This window comes from Somniosus microcephalus, unplaced genomic scaffold (assembly GCF_052327205.1).
Source record: "Somniosus microcephalus isolate GS21.2 unplaced genomic scaffold, FLI_Smic_1.0 unresolved_chr2, whole genome shotgun sequence".
NCBI classification, from domain to species: domain Eukaryota; kingdom Metazoa; phylum Chordata; class Chondrichthyes; order Squaliformes; family Somniosidae; genus Somniosus; species Somniosus microcephalus.
The window spans coordinates 82,239,680-82,261,918 of record NW_028225180.1 but is presented as its reverse complement, the minus strand read 5'-3'; the positions used below and the strand labels follow the sequence as shown (position 1 = coordinate 82,261,918).

General features: G+C 52.9%; 1 protein-coding gene across 2 annotated transcripts in view; it reads right to left on the bottom strand.

The window, feature by feature from the left end:
* The window catches only part of LOC147092918 (serine racemase-like), a 79,947-nt gene that overhangs the window by 7,821 nt on the left and 49,887 nt on the right, over positions 1–22,239 (bottom strand). The window contains exons 6-8 of one of the 2 annotated variants that reach the window (XM_085976228.1): positions 12,349–12,423; positions 10,734–10,943; positions 8,372–9,218 (exon numbers count right to left, since the gene is read on the bottom strand). In XM_085976228.1, coding sequence (XP_085832354.1) covers positions 9,009–9,218; positions 10,734–10,943; positions 12,349–12,423 — 495 coding nt within the window. In that variant the 3' untranslated portion in view covers positions 8,372–9,008. Of the gene's footprint in view, positions 1–8,371; positions 9,219–10,733; positions 10,944–12,348; positions 12,424–22,239 lie in introns of those variants that run through there. The other variant, XM_085976229.1, reaches the window with a different exon arrangement.

The window sequence follows — 22,239 nt, the reverse complement described above, 5'->3', positions numbered from 1 at the left end:
CATTGAATCTCCTCCCACAGCCCATGGGCACTCTCCCCTATCACAGACTCTACCCACCCATTGAATCTCCTCCCACAGCCCATGGACACTCTCCCCTATCACAGACTCGACCCACCCATTGAATATCCTCCCACAGCCCATGGACACTCTCCCCTATCACAGACTACCCACCCATTGAATCTCCTCCCACAGCCCATGTACACTCTCCCCTATCATGGACTCTACCCACCCACTGAATCTCCTCCCACGGCCCATGGACACTCTCCCCTATCACGGACTCTACCCACCCATTGTATCTCCTCCCACAGCCCATGTACACTCTCCCCTATCATGGACTCTCCCCACCCATTGAATCTCCTCCCACAGCCCATGTACACTCTCCCCTATCACAGACTCTACCCACCCATTGAATCTCCTCCCACAGCCCGTGAACACTCTCCCGTATCACAGACTCTACCCACCCATTGAATCTCCTCCCACAGCCCATGTGCACTCTCCCCTATCACAGACTCTACCCACCCATTGAATCTCCTCCCACAGCCCATGGACACTCTCCCCTATCACAGACTCGACCCACCCATTGAATATCCTCCCACAGCCCATGGACACTCTCCCCTATCACAGACTACCCACCCATTGAATCTCCTCCCACAGCCCATGTACACTCTCCCCTATCATGGACTCTACCCACCCACTGAATCTCCTCCCACGGCCCATGGACACTCTCCCCTATCACGGACTCTACCCACCCATTGTATCTCCTCCCACAGCCCATGTACACTCTCCCCTATCATGGACTCTACCCACCCATTGAATCTCCTCCCACAGCCCATGTACACTCTCCCCTATCATGGACTCTACCCACCCATTGAATCTCCTCCCACAGCTCATGTACACTCTCCCCTATCACGGACTCCACCCACCCATTGAATCTCCTCCCACAGCCCATTTACACTCTCCCCTATCATGGACTCTCCCCACCCATTGATTCTCCTCCCACAGCCCATCTACACTCTCCCCTATCACGGACTCTACCCACCCATTGTATCTCCTCCCACAGCCCATGTACACTCTCCCCTATCATGGACTCTCCCCACCCATTGAATCTCCTCCCACAGCCCATGTACACTCTCCCCTATCACAGACTCTACCCACCCATTGAATCTCCTCCCACAGCCCGTGAACACTCTCCCGTATCACAGACTCTACCCACCCATTGAATCTCCTCCCACAGCCCATGTGCACTCTCCCCTATCACAGACTCTACCCACCCATTGAATCTCCTCCCACAGCCCATGGACACTCTCCCCTATCACAGACTCGACCCACCCATTGAATATCCTCCCACAGCCCATGGACACTCTCCCCTATCACAGACTACCCACCCATTGAATCTCCTCCCACAGCCCATGTACACTCTCCCCTATCATGGACTCTACCCACCCACTGAATCTCCTCCCACGGCCCATGTACACTCTCCCCTATCACGGACTCCACCCACCCATTGAATCTCCTCCCACAGCCCATTTACACTCTCCCCTATCATGGACTCTCCCCACCCATTGATTCTCCTCCCACAGCCCATCTACACTCTCCCCTATCATGGACTCTATCCACCCATTGAATCTCCTCCCACAGCCCATGGACACTCTCCCCTATCACAGACTCTACCCACCCATTGAATCTCCTCCCACAGCCCATGGACACTCTCCCCTATCACAGACTCTACCCACCCATTGAATCTCCTCCCACAGCCCATGGACACTCTCCCTTATCACAGACTCTACCCACCCACTGAATCTCCTCCCACAGCCCATGGACACTCTCCCCTATCACAGACTCTACCTACCCATTGAATCTCCTCCCACAGCCCATGGACACTTTCCCCTATCACGGACTCTACCTACCCATTGAATCTCCTCCCACAGCCCATGTACACTCTCCCCTATCACAGACTCTACCCACCCATTGAATCTCCTCCCACAGCCCATGGACACTCTCCCCTATCACAGACTCTCCCCACCCATTGAATCTCCTCCCACAGCCCATGTACACTCTCCCCTATCACAGACTCTACCCACCCATTGAATCTCCACCCACAGCCCATGTCCACTCTCCCCTATCACGGACTCTACCCACCCATTGAATCTCCTCCCACAGCCCATGTACACTCTCCCCTATCACAAACTCTACCCACCCATTGAATCTCCTCCCACAGCCCATGGACACTCTCCCCTATCACAGACTCTACCCACCCATTGAATCTCCACCCACAGCCCGTGTACACTCTCCCGTATCACAGACTCTACCAACCCATTGAATCTCCTCCCACAGCCCATGGGCACTCTCCCCTATCACAGACTCTACCCACCCATTGAATCTCCTCCGACAGCCCATGGACACTCTCCCCTATCACAGACTCTACCCACCCATTGAATATCCTCCCACAGCCCATGGACACTCTCCCCTATCACAGACTACCCACCCATTGAATCTCCTCCCACAGCCCATGTACACTCTCCCCTATCATGGACTCTACCCACCCACTGAATCTCCTCCCACAGCCCATGGACACTTTCCCCTATCACGGACTCTACCTACCCATTGAATCTCCTCCCACAGCCCATGTACACTCTCCCCTATCACAGACTCTACCCACCCATTGAATCTCCTCCCACTGCCCATGGACACTCTCCCCTATCACAGACTCTCCCCACCCATTGAATCTCCTCCCACAGCCCATGGACACTCTCCCCTATCACAGACTCTACCCACCCATTGAATCTCCTCCCACAGCCCATGTACACTCTCCCCTCTCACAGACTCTACCCACCCATTGAATCTCCTCCCACAGCCCATGTACACTCTCCCCTATCACAGACTCTACCCACCCATTGAATCTCCACCCACAGCCCATGTCCACTCTCCCCTATCACGGACTCTACCCACCCATTGAATCTCCTCCCACAGCCCATGTACACTCTCCCCTATCACAAACTCTACCCACCCATTGAATCTCCTCCCACAGCCCATGGACACTCTCCCCTATCACAGACTCTACCCACCCATTGAATCTCCACCCACAGCCCGTGTACACTCTCCCGTATCACAGACTCTACCAACCCATTGAATCTCCTCCCACAGCCCATGGGCACTCTCCCCTATCACAGACTCTACCCACCCATTGAATCTCCTCCCACAGCCCATGGACACTCTCCCCTATCACAGACTCGACCCACCCATTGAATATCCTCCCACAGCCCATGGACACTCTCCCCTATCACAGACTACCCACCCATTGAATCTCCTCCCACAGCCCATGTACACTCTCCCCTATCATGGACTCTACCCACCCACTGAATCTCCTCCCACGGCCCATGGACACTCTCCCCTATCACGGACTCTACCCACCCATTGTATCTCCTCCCACAGCCCATGTACACTCTCCCCTATCATGGACTCTACCCACCCATTGAATCTCCTCCCACAGCCCATGTACACTCTCCCCTATCATGGACTCTACCCACCCATTGAATCTCCTCCCACAGCTCATGTACACTCTCCCCTATCACGGACTCTACCCACCCATTGTATCTCCTCCCACAGCCCATGTACACTCTCCCCTATCATGGACTCTCCCCACCCATTGAATCTCCTCCCACAGCCCATGTACACTCTCCCCTATCACAGACTCTACCCACCCATTGAATCTCCTCCCACAGCCCGTGAACACTCTCCCGTATCACAGACTCTACCCACCCATTGAATCTCCTCCCACAGCCCATGTGCACTCTCCCCTATCACAGACTCTACCCACCCATTGAATCTCCTCCCACAGCCCATGGACACTCTCCCCTATCACAGACTCGACCCACCCATTGAATATCCTCCCACAGCCCATGGACACTCTCCCCTATCACAGACTACCCACCCATTGAATCTCCTCCCACAGCCCATGTACACTCTCCCCTATCATGGACTCTACCCACCCACTGAATCTCCTCCCACGGCCCATGGACACTCTCCCCTATCACGGACTCTACCCACCCATTGTATCTCCTCCCACAGCCCATGTACACTCTCCCCTATCATGGACTCTACCCACCCATTGAATCTCCTCCCACAGCCCATGTACACTCTCCCCTATCATGGACTCTACCCACCCATTGAATCTCCTCCCACAGCTCATGTACACTCTCCCCTATCACGGACTCCACCCACCCATTGAATCTCCTCCCACAGCCCATTTACACTCTCCCCTATCATGGACTCTCCCCACCCATTGATTCTCCTCCCACAGCCCATCTACACTCTCCCCTATCATGGACTCTATCCACCCATTGAATCTCCTCCCACAGCCCATGGACACTCTCCCCTATCACAGACTCTACCCACCCATTGAATCTCCTCCCACAGCCCATGGACACTCTCCCCTATCACAGACTCTACCCACCCATTGAATCTCCTCCCACAGCCCATGGACACTCTCCCTTATCACAGACTCTACCCACCCACTGAATCTCCTCCCACAGCCCATGGACACTCTCCCCTATCACAGACTCTACCTACCCATTGAATCTCCTCCCACAGCCCATGGACACTTTCCCCTATCACGGACTCTACCTACCCATTGAATCTCCTCCCACAGCCCATGTACACTCTCCCCTATCACAGACTCTACCCACCCATTGAATCTCCTCCCACAGCCCATGGACACTCTCCCCTATCACAGACTCTCCCCACCCATTGAATCTCCTCCCACAGCCCATGTACACTCTCCCCTATCACAGACTCTACCCACCCATTGAATCTCCACCCACAGCCCATGTCCACTCTCCCCTATCACGGACTCTACCCACCCATTGAATCTCCTCCCACAGCCCATGTACACTCTCCCCTATCACAAACTCTACCCACCCATTGAATCTCCTCCCACAGCCCATGGACACTCTCCCCTATCACAGACTCTACCCACCCATTGAATCTCCACCCACAGCCCGTGTACACTCTCCCGTATCACAGACTCTACCAACCCATTGAATCTCCTCCCACAGCCCATGGGCACTCTCCCCTATCACAGACTCTACCCACCCATTGAATCTCCTCCGACAGCCCATGGACACTCTCCCCTATCACAGACTCTACCCACCCATTGAATATCCTCCCACAGCCCATGGACACTCTCCCCTATCACAGACTACCCACCCATTGAATCTCCTCCCACAGCCCATGTACACTCTCCCCTATCATGGACTCTACCCACCCACTGAATCTCCTCCCACAGCCCATGGACACTTTCCCCTATCACGGACTCTACCTACCCATTGAATCTCCTCCCACAGCCCATGTACACTCTCCCCTATCACAGACTCTACCCACCCATTGAATCTCCTCCCACTGCCCATGGACACTCTCCCCTATCACAGACTCTCCCCACCCATTGAATCTCCTCCCACAGCCCATGGACACTCTCCCCTATCACAGACTCTACCCACCCATTGAATCTCCTCCCACTGCCCATGGACACTCTCCCCTATCACAGACTCTCCCCACCCATTGAATCTCCTCCCACAGCCCATGGACACTCTCCCCTATCACAGACTCTACCCACCCACTGAATCTCCTCCCACAGCCCATGGACACTCTGCCCTATCATGGACTCTACCCACCCATTGAATCTCCTCCCACAGCCCATGGACACTCTCCCCTATCACGGACTCTACCCACCCATTGAATCTCCTCCCACAGCCCATGGACACTCTCCCCTATCACGGACTCTACCCACCCATTGAATCTCCTCCCACAGCCCATGTACACTCTCCCCTATCACAAACTCTACCCACCCATTGAATCTCCTCCCACAGCCCATGGACACTCTCCCCTATCACAGACTCTACCCACCCATTGAATCTCCACCCACAGCCCGTGTACACTCTCCCGTATCACAGACTCTACCCACCCATTGAATCTCCTCCCACAGCCCATGTACACTCTCCCCTATCATGGACTCTACCCACCCATTGAATCTCCTCCCACAGCTCATGTACACTCTCCCCTATCACGGACTCCACCCACCCATTGAATCTCCTCCCACAGCCCATTTACACTCTCCCCTATCATGGACTCTCCCCACCCATTGATTCTCCTCCCACAGCCCATCTACACTCTCCCCTATCATGGACTCTATCCACCCATTGAATCTCCTCCCACAGCCCATGGACACTCTCCCCTATCACAGACTCTACCCACCCATTGAATCTCCTCCCACAGCCCATGGACACTCTCCCCTATCACAGACTCTACCCACCCATTGAATCTCCTCCCACAGCCCATGGACACTCTCCCTTATCACAGACTCTACCCACCCACTGAATCTCCTCCCACAGCCCATGGACACTCTCCCCTATCACAGACTCTACCTACCCATTGAATCTCCTCCCACAGCCCATGGACACTTTCCCCTATCACGGACTCTACCTACCCATTGAATCTCCTCCCACAGCCCATGTACACTCTCCCCTATCACAGACTCTACCCACCCATTGAATCTCCTCCCACAGCCCATGGACACTCTCCCCTATCACAGACTCTCCCCACCCATTGAATCTCCTCCCACAGCCCATGTACACTCTCCCCTATCACAGACTCTACCCACCCATTGAATCTCCACCCACAGCCCATGTCCACTCTCCCCTATCACGGACTCTACCCACCCATTGAATCTCCTCCCACAGCCCATGTACACTCTCCCCTATCACAAACTCTACCCACCCATTGAATCTCCTCCCACAGCCCATGGACACTCTCCCCTATCACAGACTCTACCCACCCATTGAATCTCCACCCACAGCCCGTGTACACTCTCCCGTATCACAGACTCTACCAACCCATTGAATCTCCTCCCACAGCCCATGGGCACTCTCCCCTATCACAGACTCTACCCACCCATTGAATCTCCTCCGACAGCCCATGGACACTCTCCCCTATCACAGACTCTACCCACCCATTGAATATCCTCCCACAGCCCATGGACACTCTCCCCTATCACAGACTACCCACCCATTGAATCTCCTCCCACAGCCCATGTACACTCTCCCCTATCATGGACTCTACCCACCCACTGAATCTCCTCCCACAGCCCATGGACACTTTCCCCTATCACGGACTCTACCTACCCATTGAATCTCCTCCCACAGCCCATGTACACTCTCCCCTATCACAGACTCTACCCACCCATTGAATCTCCTCCCACTGCCCATGGACACTCTCCCCTATCACAGACTCTCCCCACCCATTGAATCTCCTCCCACAGCCCATGGACACTCTCCCCTATCACAGACTCTACCCACCCATTGAATCTCCTCCCACTGCCCATGGACACTCTCCCCTATCACAGACTCTCCCCACCCATTGAATCTCCTCCCACAGCCCATGGACACTCTCCCCTATCACAGACTCTACCCACCCACTGAATCTCCTCCCACAGCCCATGGACACTCTGCCCTATCATGGACTCTACCCACCCATTGAATCTCCTCCCACAGCCCATGGACACTCTCCCCTATCACGGACTCTACCCACCCATTGAATCTCCTCCCACAGCCCATGGACACTCTCCCCTATCACGGACTCTACCCACCCATTGAATCTCCTCCCACAGCCCATGTACACTCTCCCCTATCACAAACTCTACCCACCCATTGAATCTCCTCCCACAGCCCATGGACACTCTCCCCTATCACAGACTCTACCCACCCATTGAATCTCCACCCACAGCCCGTGTACACTCTCCCGTATCACAGACTCTACCCACCCATTGAATCTCCTCCCACAGCCCATGGGCACTCTCCCCTATCACAGACTCTACCCACCCATTGAATCTCCTCCTACAGCCCATGGACACTCTCCCCTATCACAGACTCTACCCACCCATTGAATATCCTCCCACAGCCCATGTACACTCTCCCCTATCACAGACTACCCACCCATTGAATCTCCTCCCACAGCCCATGGACACTCTCCCCTATCATGGACTCTACCCACCCATTGAATCTCCTCCCACAGCCCATGTACACTCTCCCCTATCACGGACTCTACCCACCTATTTAATCTCCTCCCACAGCCCATGTACACTCTCCCCTATCACAGACTCTACCCACCCATTGACTCTCCTCCCACAGCCCATGTGCACTCTCCCCTATCACAGATTCTACCCACCCATTGAATCTCCTCCCACAGCCCATGTACACTCTCCCCTGTCACAGACTCTCCCCACCATTTGAATCTACCCCCACAGCCCATGTACACTCTACCCTATCACGGACTCTACCCACCCATTGAATCTCCTCCCACAGCCCATGTACACTCTCCCCTATCATGGACTCTACCCACCCATTGAATCTCCTCCCACAGCTCATGTACACTCTCCCCTATCACGGACTCTACCCACCCATTGAATCTCCTCCCACAGCCCATGGACACTCTCCCCCTATCACGGACTCTGCCCACCCATTGAATCTCCTCCCACAGCCCATGGACACTCTACCATGTTAAGGGGTATATGGCATATCATAAGAACACAAACAGTCTCAAAGCCAAACTACTGTGAGAAGCGGTCGTTCCCTGGGAATGTACGGCCCTTTCATGTATCTCGGCCTCAAACCTTTGCTCTTCCGACCGTGAATTACTGCCGATAGGCCCCTCATCAAGGGCTCACCTTCCACTTGCTGCTCCCCCCCAATGCCTCCCCAGAGCGCTGCCTTGTATACCCTTCGCCTTCAATCCAACATAACTTCTAGCCTCTCTCTTTGACCCGGGCGTTGATTCTCCCCTTAATTTCCCCCTCAATTTCCTGCTCGCTGTCTCTCTCCACCGCACCCCCCCCCACCCACCGCCCCACGGCACGTTGTGTAAATCTTATGACGGCGCCCGGCACTGCGCGGGACGCTGCTTGCGAGCACGACTCGTTGCCGCGACCTCTGTCCAGCCGTAGCTTCACCCAGAGAGGTTCAAAAACCGACTTGCTCGCCAGCGGCCTTGGCTCCGTGAAGCCACTCGAGGGAATCTAGGTCCACGTTCCCTCCGCACAGCACCACGCAGACGTTGCGGAGGCTGCCGGGGAGATCTTGGAACCGGCGGGAGAGGACCGCCGCCACGCCCAGCCCGGTGGTGGGCTCGATCACCAGCTTCGCCCGCTCCCAGATCAGCCGCGTGGCTTGCTGCGGAAGATAAAGACGCCCATTTATACCGTGCCTTTACCAGCTCAGGACGTCCCGAGGCGCTCTACAGCCAATGGACTGTGGTCACTGTTGTAATGTAGGAAACCTGGCAGCCATTTTGCGCACAGCAAGCTCCCACAAACAGCAATGTCATAATGACCTGATCATCTGTTTTTAGTGATGTTGGTTGAGGGATAAATATTGGCCCCAGGACACCGGGGAGAACTCCCCCTGCTCTTCTTCCAATAGTGCCCGTGGGATCTTTTACGTCCACCTGAGAGCGCGAACGGGCCTCGGTTTAATGTCTCATCTGAAAGACGGCCCCTCCGACAGTGTGGCGCTCCCTCAGTACTGCCCCTCTGACAGTGCGGCGCTCCCTCGGTACTGCCCCTCCGACAGTGCGGCGCTCCCTCAGTACTGGCACCGGGAGTGTCGGCCGGGATTATGGGCTCAAGTCTCTGGAGTGGGACTTGAACCAACGACGTTCTGACTCGGAGGCGAGAGAGAGAGATACCCACTGAGCCACGGCCGACACGATTGAAACCTCCGTCTTAGTTCTCTTGATGGCCCGAGTTAGGACTGACGCCTATGCAGAGTCAGCTGATCTCAGGCGGTGGGAGGGGGGGGATGAGGGGGGGAGAAACGGGACAGTTGGCCTCAGTGCCCTGGGGAAAACATAATCCGCCAAGCTGCCCGATGTGCATCCAGCGACTCCTGCATAACGACTGAGGACGTCCCCTGTCCCCATTTACGAATACCACACTGATATTCACCGTCCAAAAACATGTGCAATCCGGTGGGGTACGGGAGGGCAGCCAGTCCCTGTGGAGCCTGTACCCCGGAACTGGGGGGCAAAACCTGCAACTAATCAACGGCTGCAATTCAAGAGAGACCCACGGAGCCGGGGTGGGTGGGGGGGGGGCAGAAATTAAATACATAATAGGAGCAGGAGTCGGCTATACGGCCCCTCGAGCCTGCTCCACCATTCAATAAGATCATGGCTGATCTTCAACCTCAACTCCTCGTTCCCGCCCAATCCCCATATCCCTTGATTCCCCTAGAGTCCAAAAATCTATCGCTCTCAGCCTTGAATATACTCAACGACTGAGCCTCCACAGCCCTCTGGGGTAGAGAATTCCAAAGATTCACCGCCCTCTGAGTGAAGAAATTCCTCCTCATCTCAGTCCTAAATGGCCGACCCCTTATCCTGAGACTGTGCCCCCCGGTTCTAGACTCCCCAGCCAGGGGAAACATTCTCCCTGCATCTACCCTGTCAATCCCCCTCAGAATTTTATATGTTTCAATGAGATCACCTCTCATTCTTCTAAACTCCAGAGAGTATCGGCCCAATCTACACAATCTCTCCTCATAAGACAACCCCCCTCATCCCAGGGATCAATCACGTGAACCTTTGTTGCACCGCCTCTAAGGCATGTATGTCCTTCCTCGGATAAGGAGAACAAAACTGTGCACAGTTCTCCAGGTGTGATCTCACCAAAGGCCCATCTACCGTACCTGAATCTCCTCCTCGCTGACAGTGAACACGTCGTCCACCAGGTCCCTGATGATGGGCCAGGTGTTGGCTCCGATACTGGTCTTCACCGCATCAGCCAGTGTCAGGGGAGGGTGCGCGTTGGCGGTCAGCCGCCCGCTCTGCTTCGACCGGTAACAGTCATCTGCGTTCTCTGGTTCCGCCGCGTAGATTTTGACCTGCGGGTGCTGTGCCTGTGGTGGACAGCAGGGGGGGGGGGGTGAAGGGGAGAGGGCGTGTGAGCGTGACGTTAACACCAGGCCAGGCAACACGGTGCGAGCAGGTCATACAAGAGCATCTACCATATATAACACTGTGGACCACCGGATGTCCCAAAGCGCTTTGTAGCCAATGAAGTACTTTTCTGAAGTGTGGTCACTGTTGTAATGTAGGCAACGCGGCAGCCAATTTGCACACAGCAAGCTCCCACAAACAGCGATGTGATAATGACCGGATCATCTGTTTTTGTTATGTTGAACGAGGGATAGATATTGGCCCCAGGACACCCTTGTTCTTCTTCGAAATAGTGGCCGCGGGATCTTTTACGTCCACCTGTGAGGGAGCAGGCAGGGCCTCGGTTTAACGTCTCATCTGAAAGACGGCACTTCTGACAGTGCGGCGCTCCCTCAGTACCGCCCATCCTACAGTTCGCGCTCCCTCAGTACTGACCCTCCGACAGTGCGGCGCTCCCTCAGTACTGCCCCTCCGACAGTGCAGCGCTCCCTCAGTACTGCCCCTCCAACGGTGCAGCGCTCCCTCAGTACTGCCCCCTCCGACAGTGCTGCGCTCCCTCAGTACAGCCGCCTGACAGTGCGGCGTTCCCTCAGTACTGCCACTCCGACAGTGCGGCGCTCCCTCAGTACTGCCCCTCTGACAGTGCTGCGCTCCCTCAGTGCAGCCCCGACAGTGCGGCGCTCCCTCAGTACTGCCAATCCGACAGTGCGGCGTTCCCTCAGTACTGCCCCTCCGACAGTACAGCCCTCCCTCAGTACTGCCCCTCCGACAGTGCGGCGCTCCCTCAGTACTGCCCCTCCGACAGTACAGCCCTCCCTCAGTACTGCCCCTCCGACAGTGCGCCGCTCCCTCAGTACCGCCCCTCCGACAGTGCGCCGCTCCCTCAGTACCGCCCCTCCGACAGTGCGCCGCTCCCTCAGTACTGCCCCTCCGACAGTGCAGCGCTCCCTCAGTACCGCCCCTCCGACAGTGCGGCGCTCCCTCAGTACTGCCCCTCCGACAGTGCGGCGCTCCCTCAGTACTGCCCCTCCGACAGTGCGGCGCTCCCTCAGTACTGCCCCTCCGACAGTGCGGCGCTCCCTCAGTACTGCCCCTCCGACAGTGCGGCGCTCCCTCAGTACTGCCCCTCCGACAGTGCGGCGCTCGGTCAGTCCTGCCCTGGGAGTGTCAGCCTGGATTATGTGCTCAAGTCTCTGGAGTGGGACTTGAACCCACGACCTTCTGACTCAGAGGCGAGAGAGTGCTACCCACTGAGCCACAGCGGACACTAGTAGAACACACTCCCCATTACTGGGTATAACTCTCTGTATATAACACACACCCCGTTACGGCTATAACACACAGGCGCTTGTCCGCAAATCCTACCTTGATGGCAACTGCGATTCCCGAGATCATTCCTCCACCCCCGACAGGCACCACCACTGCCTGTACATCTGGAACCTGTGTGACATGGGATCAAAGCACTGCTGTCAGGAAGGGCCAGGCCCAGGGATGATACTGGATCGAAGTACTTACATAGGCTGGTGATACAGAATAACACCCAACAGTGAAGACACAAGGATTTCAGTCAAGAACATCTTGAGATAGAATATATGAGTAATTTGAGACATGATATGTGGCGAGTGTTGCGTGCTCAGGAGGAACATTATGGGCAGGATTTTCATTGGGCCGTGGAGGCGGGATGGGAGGCGTGTGGGGGGTTAAAATCGCGAAATCGGGGGGCACGAACCCATCCCACCCCCAACCAGTTTCAAAGGAGGCGGATACCCGACCTGTGCTGGGAGCCGCCTCCCCGGGGCGGGAAGGGGATTCGTGCCAATTAATTGCCTGTTAACAGGATTTTTTAGCCTAATCCCTATTTTTATTCCTGAAGTGTGGGATTCCTGACGGCTCCAGGTCACGCCAAGTTAGCGAGGCGGACCGTCGGACTGAAGGGTTCGAGATGTCCGGTGTTCAGCTGAGTGATGGGTGCATGAGTGAAGAGGTAAGTGTGTTTGGTGTGTGAAAAGTGTTTAAAGAAGTTTTACTTACCTTTACAGCCTTCCTTCCTTCAGGTCTCGGGAGTCCCTCATCTCACCGGCACAGAAAGCAGAATGGCCGCGAGCTGTCAAAAGTTGCAGCATTCTGCTTTCTGTTCTGGAGAGATCTCTAAATCATCCTGAGAGGAAGGAATTAACTTAGTGTACAGATTGTCAGTGTTTGACAGCTTCAAAGAGTTGTCAAATGCTGATATTTCATCTGTCAAAAGCTCTTGACAGATGAAATGTCAATCTGTGACGTCACCTGTTGCCGGGTGGCCCTTAATTGGCCTGCTGAGCCCGCTGGGTGGGCTCAACAAGGTCAATCAAGTGAAAATCACATAGGTTGGCCACAACTCAATGGAGGCGGGACTACAACCCCGAAAGTTGTAGTCCTGCCTCCTACACGCCTCCTCAATCAAAATCCAGCCCGCAGTGTATAACATGATGAGGGGCTTAGATAGAGTGGATAGGGAGGCTCCCAATCCGTTTTCTACACACTCTATCCCAATGGCTAGAAGTCACAGATTCAAAATCATTGGAAGAAGATCTCGAGGGGAGATGAATATACGAACATAAGAAATAGAAGCAGGAATCGGCCACTCGGCCCCTCGAGCCTGCTCCGCCATTCAATAAGATCATGGCTGATCTTGGGCTCAAAGACACTTCCCTGCCCGCTCCCCATAACCCTTCACTCCCTTATCTTGCAAAAATCTGTCTATCTCCACCTTAATGACCCAGCCTCCATGGCTCTCTGGGGCAGAGAATTCCACAGATTTACGACCCTCTGAGGGAAGAAATTCCTCCCCATCTCAGTTCTAAAAGGGCGACCCTTTATTCTGAAACTGTGCCCCCCGAGCTCTAGATTTCCCCACGAGGGGAAACATCCTCTCTGCATCTACCTTGTCGAGCCCCCTCAGTATCTTATATGTTTCGATAAGATCACCTCTCATTCTTCTAAATTCCAATGAGTATAGGCTCAACCTTTCTTCATAAGTCAACCCCCTCATCTCTGGAATTAACCGAGTGAATCGTCTCTGAACTGCCTCCAATGCAAGTATATCGTTCCTTAAATAAGGAGACCAAAACTGTACGCTGTACTCAAGGTGTGGTCTCACCAACACCCTGTACAGTTGTAGCAGGTCTTCCCTGCTTTTATACTCCAACCCCCTTGCAATAAAGGCCAACACTCCATTTGCCTTTTTGATTACTTGCTGTACCTGCATGCTAACTTTTTGTGTTTCATGCACAAGGACCCCCAGGTCCCTCTGAACTGTAGCATTTTGTAGTCTCCCTCCATTTAAATAATAATTTGCTTTTTTATTTTTCCTGCCAAAGTGGATAACCTCGCTCTTTCCCACATTATATTCCATCTGCCAAATGTTTGCCCACTCACTTAGCCTGTCTATATCCCTTTGCAGATTATTTGAGTCCTCTGCACAACTTGCTGTCCCACCCGTCTTTGTATCATCCGCAAACTCGGCTACATTACACTCGGTCCCTTCATCCAAGTCATTAATGTAGATTGCAAATAGTTGAGGCCCCAGCACCGATCCCTGTGGCACCCCGCTAGTTACCGTTTGCCATCCAGATAATGATCCATTTATCCAGACTCCCTGTTTTCTGTTAGTTAGCCAATTCTCTAAACAGGCTAATATATTACCCCCAACTCCGTGAGCTCTCATCTTATGAGGAGAAATGTTTTTCACTCGGAGAGTTGTGGGGTCGGGAACGCTCCACCTGAAAAGCTGGTGGAAGCTGGTCCCATCAATAATTTTCACAGGGAGTTGGACGGGTTCTCGAGGATGAGGAGCTCACAGGGTTACGGACAGATGGCGGGGGGGTGGGACTGAGCGCGACCGCTCTTTCAATCAGCCACGGCGGGCCGAATGGCCTCCTCCTGTGCCGTAAGTCTCTATGAATCTATGGCTCCCATTCCCAGTTCTACACACTAACCCAATGACTCCCATTCCCAGTTCTACACACAAACCCAATGGCTCCCATTCCCAGTTCTACACACTAACCCAATGGCTCCCATTCCCAGTTCTACACACTAACCCAATGACTCCCATTCCCAGTTCGACACACTAACCCAATGACTCCCATTCCCAGTTCTACACACTAACCCAATGGCTCCCATTCCCAGTTCTACACACTAACCCAATGACTCCCATTCCCAGTTCTACACACTAACCCAATGGCTCCCATTCCCTGTTCTACACACTAACCCAATGACTCCCATTCCCAGTTCTACACACCAACCCAATGACTCCCATTCCCAGTTCTACACACTAACCCAATGGCTCCCATTCCTTGTTCTACACACGAACCCAATGGCTCCCATTCCCAGTTCTACACACTAACCCAATGGCTCCCATTCCCAGTTCTACACACTAACCCAATGGCTCCCATTCCCAGTTCTACACACTAACCCAATGGTTCCCATTCCCAGTTCTACACACTAACCCAATGGTTCCCATTCCCAGTTCTACACACTAACCCAATGGTTCCCATTCCCAGTTCTACACACTAACCCAATGGCTCCCATTCCCAGTTCTACACACTAACCCAATGCCTCCCATTCCCAGTTCTACACACTAACCCAATGGCTCCCATTCCCAGTTCTACACACTAACCCAATGACTCCCATTCCCAGTTCTACACACTAACCCAATGGCTCCCATTCCCAGTTCTACACACCAGCCCAATGGTTCCCATTCCCAGTTCTACACACGAACCCAATGGCTCCCATTCCCAGTTCTACACACTAACCGAATGGCTCCCATTCCCAGTTCTACACACTAACCCAATGGCTCCCATTCCCAGTTCTACACACTAACCCAATGACTCCCATTCCCAGTTCTACACACTAACCCAATGGCTCCCATTCCCAGTTCTACACACTAACCCAATGGCTCCCATTCTTTGTTCCACACACTAACCCAATGACTCCCATTCCCAGTTCTACACACTAACCCAATGGCTCCCATTCCCAGTTCTACACACTAACCCAATGGCTCCCATTCTTTGTTCTACACACTAACCCAATGACTCCCATTCCCAGTTCTACGCACTAACCCAATGGCTCCCATTCCCAGTTCTGCACACTAACCCAATGACTCCCATTCCCAGTTCTACACACTAACCCAATGGCTCCCATTCCCCGTTCTACACACTAACCCAATGGCTCCCATTCCTTGTTCTACACACTAACCCAATGACTCCCATTCCCAGTTCTACACACTAACCCAATGGCTCCCATTCCCAGTTCTACACATTAACCCAATGGCTCCCATTCCCAGTTCTACACACTAGCCCAATGGTTCCCATTCCCAGTTCTACACACTAACCCAATGGCTCCCATTCCCAGTTCTACACACTAACCCAATGACTCCCATTCCCAGTTCTACACACTAACCCAATGGCTCCCATTCCCAGTTCTACACACTAACCCAATGGCTCCCATTCCTTGTTCTACACACTAACCCAATGACTCCCATTCCCAGTTCTACACACTAACCCAATGGCTCCCATTCCCAGTTCTACACACTAACCCAATGGCTCCCATTCCCAGTTCTACACACTAACCCAATGGCTCCCATTCCCAGTTCTACACAATAACCCAATGACTCCCATTCCTTGTTCTACACACTAACCCAATGGCTGCCATTCCTTGTTCTGCACACTAACCCAATGGCTCCCATTCCCAGTTCTACACATTAACCCAATGGCTCCCATTCCTTGTTCTACACACTAACCCAATGGCTCCCATTCCCAGTTCTACACACTAACCCAATGGCTCCCATTCCCAGTTCTACACACTAACCCAATGGCTCCCATTCCCAGTTCTACACACTAACCCAATGGCTCCCATTCCCAGTTCTACACACTAACCCAATGGCTCCCATTCCCAGTTCTACACACTAACCCAATGGCTCCCATTCCCAGTTCTACACACTAACCCAATGACTCCCATTCCCAGTTCTACACACTAACCCAATGACTCCCATTCCCAGTTCTACACACTAACCCAATGGCTCCCATTCCCAGTTCTACACACTAACCCAATGGCTCCCATTCCCAGTTCTACACACTAACCCAATGACTCCCATTCCCAGTTCTACACACGAACCCAATGGCTCCCATTCCTTGTTCTACACACTAACCCAATGGCTCCCATTCCCAGTTCCACACACTAACCCAATGGCTCCCATTCCCAGTTCTACACACTAACCCAATGGCTCCCATTCCCAGTTCTACACACTAACCCAATGGCTCCCATTCCCAGTTCTACACACTAACCCAATGGCTCCCATTCCCAGTTCTACACACTAACCCAATGACTCCCATTCCCAGTTCTGCACACTAACCCAATGGCTCCCATTCCCAGTTCGACACACTAACCTAATGGCTCCCATTCCCAGTTCTACACAGTAACCCAATGACTCCCATTCCCTGTTCTACACACTAACCCAATGGCTCCCATTCCCTGTTCTACACACTAACCCAATGGCTCCCATTCCCAGTCCTACACACTAACCCAATGGCTCCCATTCCCAGTTCTACACACTAGCCCAATGGCTCCCATTCCCTGTTCTACACACTAACCCAATGGCTCCCATTCCCTGTTCTACACACTAACCCAATGGCTCCCATTCCCAGTTCTACACACTAGCCCAATGGCTCCCATTCCCTGTTCTACACACTAACCCAATGGCTCCCATTCCCAGTTCTACACACTAACCCAATGGCTCCCATTCCCAGTTCTACACACTAACCCAATGACTCCCATTCCCAGTTCTACACACTAACCCAATGGCTCCCATTCCCAGTTCTACACACTAACCCAATGACTCCCATTCCCAGTTCTACACACTAACCCAATGGCTCCCATTTCCAGTTCTACACACTAACCCAATGGCTCCCATTCCCAGTTCTACACACTAACCCAATGGCTCCCATTCCCAGTTCTACACACAAACCCAATGGCTCCCATTCCCAGTTCTACACACTAACCCAATGGCTCCCATTCCCACTTCTACACACTAACCCAATGGCTCCCATTCCCAGTCCTACACACTAACCCAATGGCTCCCATTCCCAGTTCTACACACGAACCCAATGGCTCCCATTCCCAGTTCTACACACTAACCCAATGGCTCCCATTCCCAGTTCTACACACTAACCCAATGGCTCCCATTCCTTGTTCTACACACTAACCCAATGGCCCCCATTCCCAGTTCTACACACTAACCCAATGGGTCCCATTCCCAGTTCTACACACGAACCCAATGGCTCCCATTCCCAGTTCTACACACTAACCCAATGGCTCCCATTCCCAGTTCTACACACTAACCCAATGACTCCCATTCCCAGTTCTACACACTAACCCAATGACTCCCATTCCTTGTTCAACACACTAACCCAATGGCTCCCAATCCCAGTTCTACAAACTAACCCAATGGCTCCCATTCCCAAATCGACACACTAACCCAATGACTCCCATTCCCAGTTCTACACACTAACCCAATGGGCCCATTCCCAGTTCTACACACTAACCCAATGGCTCGCATTCCCAGTTCTACACATTAACCCAATGGCTCCCATTCCCAGTTCTACACACTAACCCAATGACTCCCATTCCCAGTTCTACACACTAACCCAATGGCTCGCATTCCCAGTTCTACACATTAACCCAATGGCTCCCATTCCCAGTTCTACACACTCACCCAATGGCTCCCATTCCCAGTTCGACACACTAACCCAATGGCTCGCATTCCCAGTTCTACACACTAACCCAATGGCTCCCATTCCCAGTTCTACACACTAACCCAATGGCTCCCATTCCCAGTTCTACACACTAACCCAATGGCTCCCATTCCCAGTTCTACACACTAACCCAATGGCTCCCATTCCCAGTTCGACACACTAACCCAATGACTCCCATTCCCAGTTCTACACACTAACCCAATGACTCCCATTCCCAGTTCTACACACTAACCCAATGGCTCACATTCCTTGTTCCACACACTCACCTAATGGCTCCCATTCCCAGTTCTACACACTAACCCAATGGCTCCCATTCCCAGTTCTACACACTAACCCAATGGCTCCCATTCCCAGTTCTACACACTAACCCAATGACTCCCATTCCCAGTTCCACACACTAACCCAATGGCTCCCATTCCTTGTTCTACACACTAACCCAATGGCTCCCATTCCCAGTTCTACACACTAACCCAATGACTCCCATTCCCAGTTCTACATGCTAACCCAATGGCTCCCATTCCCAGTTCTACACACTAACCCAATGACTCCCATTCCCAGTTCTGCAGACTAACCCAATGGCTCCCATTCCCAGTTCTACACACTAACCCAATGACTCCCATTCCCAGTTCTACACACTAACCCAATGGCTCCCATTCCCTGTTCTACACACTAACCCAATGGCTCCCATTCCCTGTTCTACACACTAACCCAATGGCTCCCATTCCCTGTTCTACACACTAACCCAATGGCTCCCATTCCCAGTCCTACACACTAACCCAATGGCTCCCATTCCCAGTTCTACACACTAGCCCAATGGCTCCCATTCCCTGTTCTACACACTAACCCAATGGCTCCCATTCCCTGTTCTACACACTAACCCAATGGCTCCCATTCCCAGTTCTACACACTAGCCCAATGGCTCCCATTCCCTGTTCTACACACTAACCCAATGGCTCCCATTCCCAGTTCTACACACTAACCCAATGGCTCCCATTCCCAGTTCTACACACTAACCCAATGACTCCCATTCCCAGTTCTACACACTAACCCAATGGCTCCCATTCCCAGTTCTACACACTAACCCAATGACTCCCATTCCCAGTTCTACACACTAACCCAATGGCTCCCATTTCCAGTTCTACACACTAACCCAATGGCTCCCATTCCCAGTTCTACACACTAACCCAATGGCTCCCATTCCCAGTTCTACACACAAACCCAATGGCTCCCATTCCCAGTTCTACACACTAACCCAATGGCTCCCATTCCCACTTCTACACACTAACCCAATGGCTCCCATTCCCAGTCCTACACACTAACCCAATGGCTCCCATTCCCAGTTCTACACACGAACCCAATGGCTCCCATTCCCAGTTCTACACACTAACCCAATGGCTCCCATTCCCAGTTCTACACACTAACCCAATGGCTCCCATTCCTTGTTCTACACACTAACCCAATGGCCCCCATTCCCAGTTCTACACACTAACCCAATGGGTCCCATTCCCAGTTCTACACACGAACCCAATGGCTCCCATTCCCAGTTCTACACACTAACCCAATGGCTCCCATTCCCAGTTCTACACACTAACCCAATGACTCCCATTCCCAGTTCTACACACTAACCCAATGACTCCCATTCCTTGTTCAACACACTAACCCAATGGCTCCCAATCCCAGTTCTACAAACTAACCCAATGGCTCCCATTCCCAAATCGACACACTAACCCAATGACTCCCATTCCCAGTTCTACACACTAACCCAATGGGCCCATTCCCAGTTCTACACACTAACCCAATGGCTCGCATTCCCAGTTCTACACATTAACCCAATGGCTCCCATTCCCAGTTCTACACACTAACCCAATGACTCCCATTCCCAGTTCTACACACTAACCCAATGGCTCGCATTCCCAGTTCTACACATTAACCCAATGGCTCCCATTCCCAGTTCTACACACTCACCCAATGGCTCCCATTCCCAGTTCGACACACTAACCCAATGGCTCGCATTCCCAGTTCTACACACTAACCCAATGGCTCCCATTCCCAGTTCTACACACTAACCCAATGGCTCCCATTCCCAGTTCTACACACTAACCCAATGGCTCCCATTCCCAGTTCTACACACTAACCCAATGGCTCCCATTCCCAGTTCGACACACTAACCCAATGACTCCCATTCCCAGTTCTACACACTAACCCAATGACTCCCATTCCCAGTTCTACACACTAACCCAATGGCTCACATTCCTTGTTCCACACACTCACCTAATGGCTCCCATTCCCAGTTCTACACACTAACCCAATGGCTCCCATTCCCAGTTCTACACACTAACCCAATGGCTCCCATTCCCAGTTCTACACACTAACCCAATGACTCCCATTCCCAGTTCCACACACTAACCCAATGGCTCCCATTCCTTGTTCTACACACTAACCCAATGGCTCCCATTCCCAGTTCTACACACTAACCCAATGACTCCCATTCCCAGTTCTACATGCTAACCCAATGGCTCCCATTCCCAGTTCTACACACTAACCCAATGACTCCCATTCCCAGTTCTGCAGACTAACCCAATGGCTCCCATTCCCAGTTCTACACACTAACCCAATGACTCCCATTCCCAGTTCTACACACTAACCCAATGGCTCCCATTCCCTGTTCTACACACTAACCCAATGGCTCCCATTCCCAGTTCTACACACTAACCCAATGACTCCCATTCCCAGTTCTACACACTAACCCAATGGCTCCCATTCCCTGTTCTACACACTAACCCAATGACTCCCATTCCCAGTTCTACACACTAACCCAATGGCTCCCATTCCCAGTTCTACACACTAACCCAATGACTCCCATTCCCAGTTCTACACACTAACCCAATGGCTCCCATTCCCAGTTCTACACACTAACCCAATGGCTCCCATTCCCAGTTCTAAACACTAACCCAATGACTCCCATTCCCAGTTCTACACACTAACCCAATGGCTCCCATTCCCAGTTCTACACACTAACCCAATGGCTCCCATTCCCAGTTCTACACACTAACCCAATGGCTCCCATTCCCAGTTCTACACACTAACCCAATGGCTCCCATTCCCAGTTCTACACACTAACCCAATGGCTCCCATTCCCAGTGCGACACACTAACCCAATGGCTCCCATTCCCAGTTCGACACACTAACCCAATGGCTCCCATTCCCAGTTCTACACACTAACCCAATGGCTCCCATTCCCAGTTCTACACACTAACCCAATGGCTCCCATTCCCAGTTCTACACACTAACCCAATGGCTCCCATTCCCAGTTCTACACACTAACCCAATGGCTCCCATTCCCAGTTCTACACACTAACCCAATGGCTCCCATTCCCAGTTCTACACACTAACCCAATGACTCCCATTCCCAGTCCTACACACTAAACCAATGGCTCCCATTCCCAGTTCTACACACGAACCCAATGGC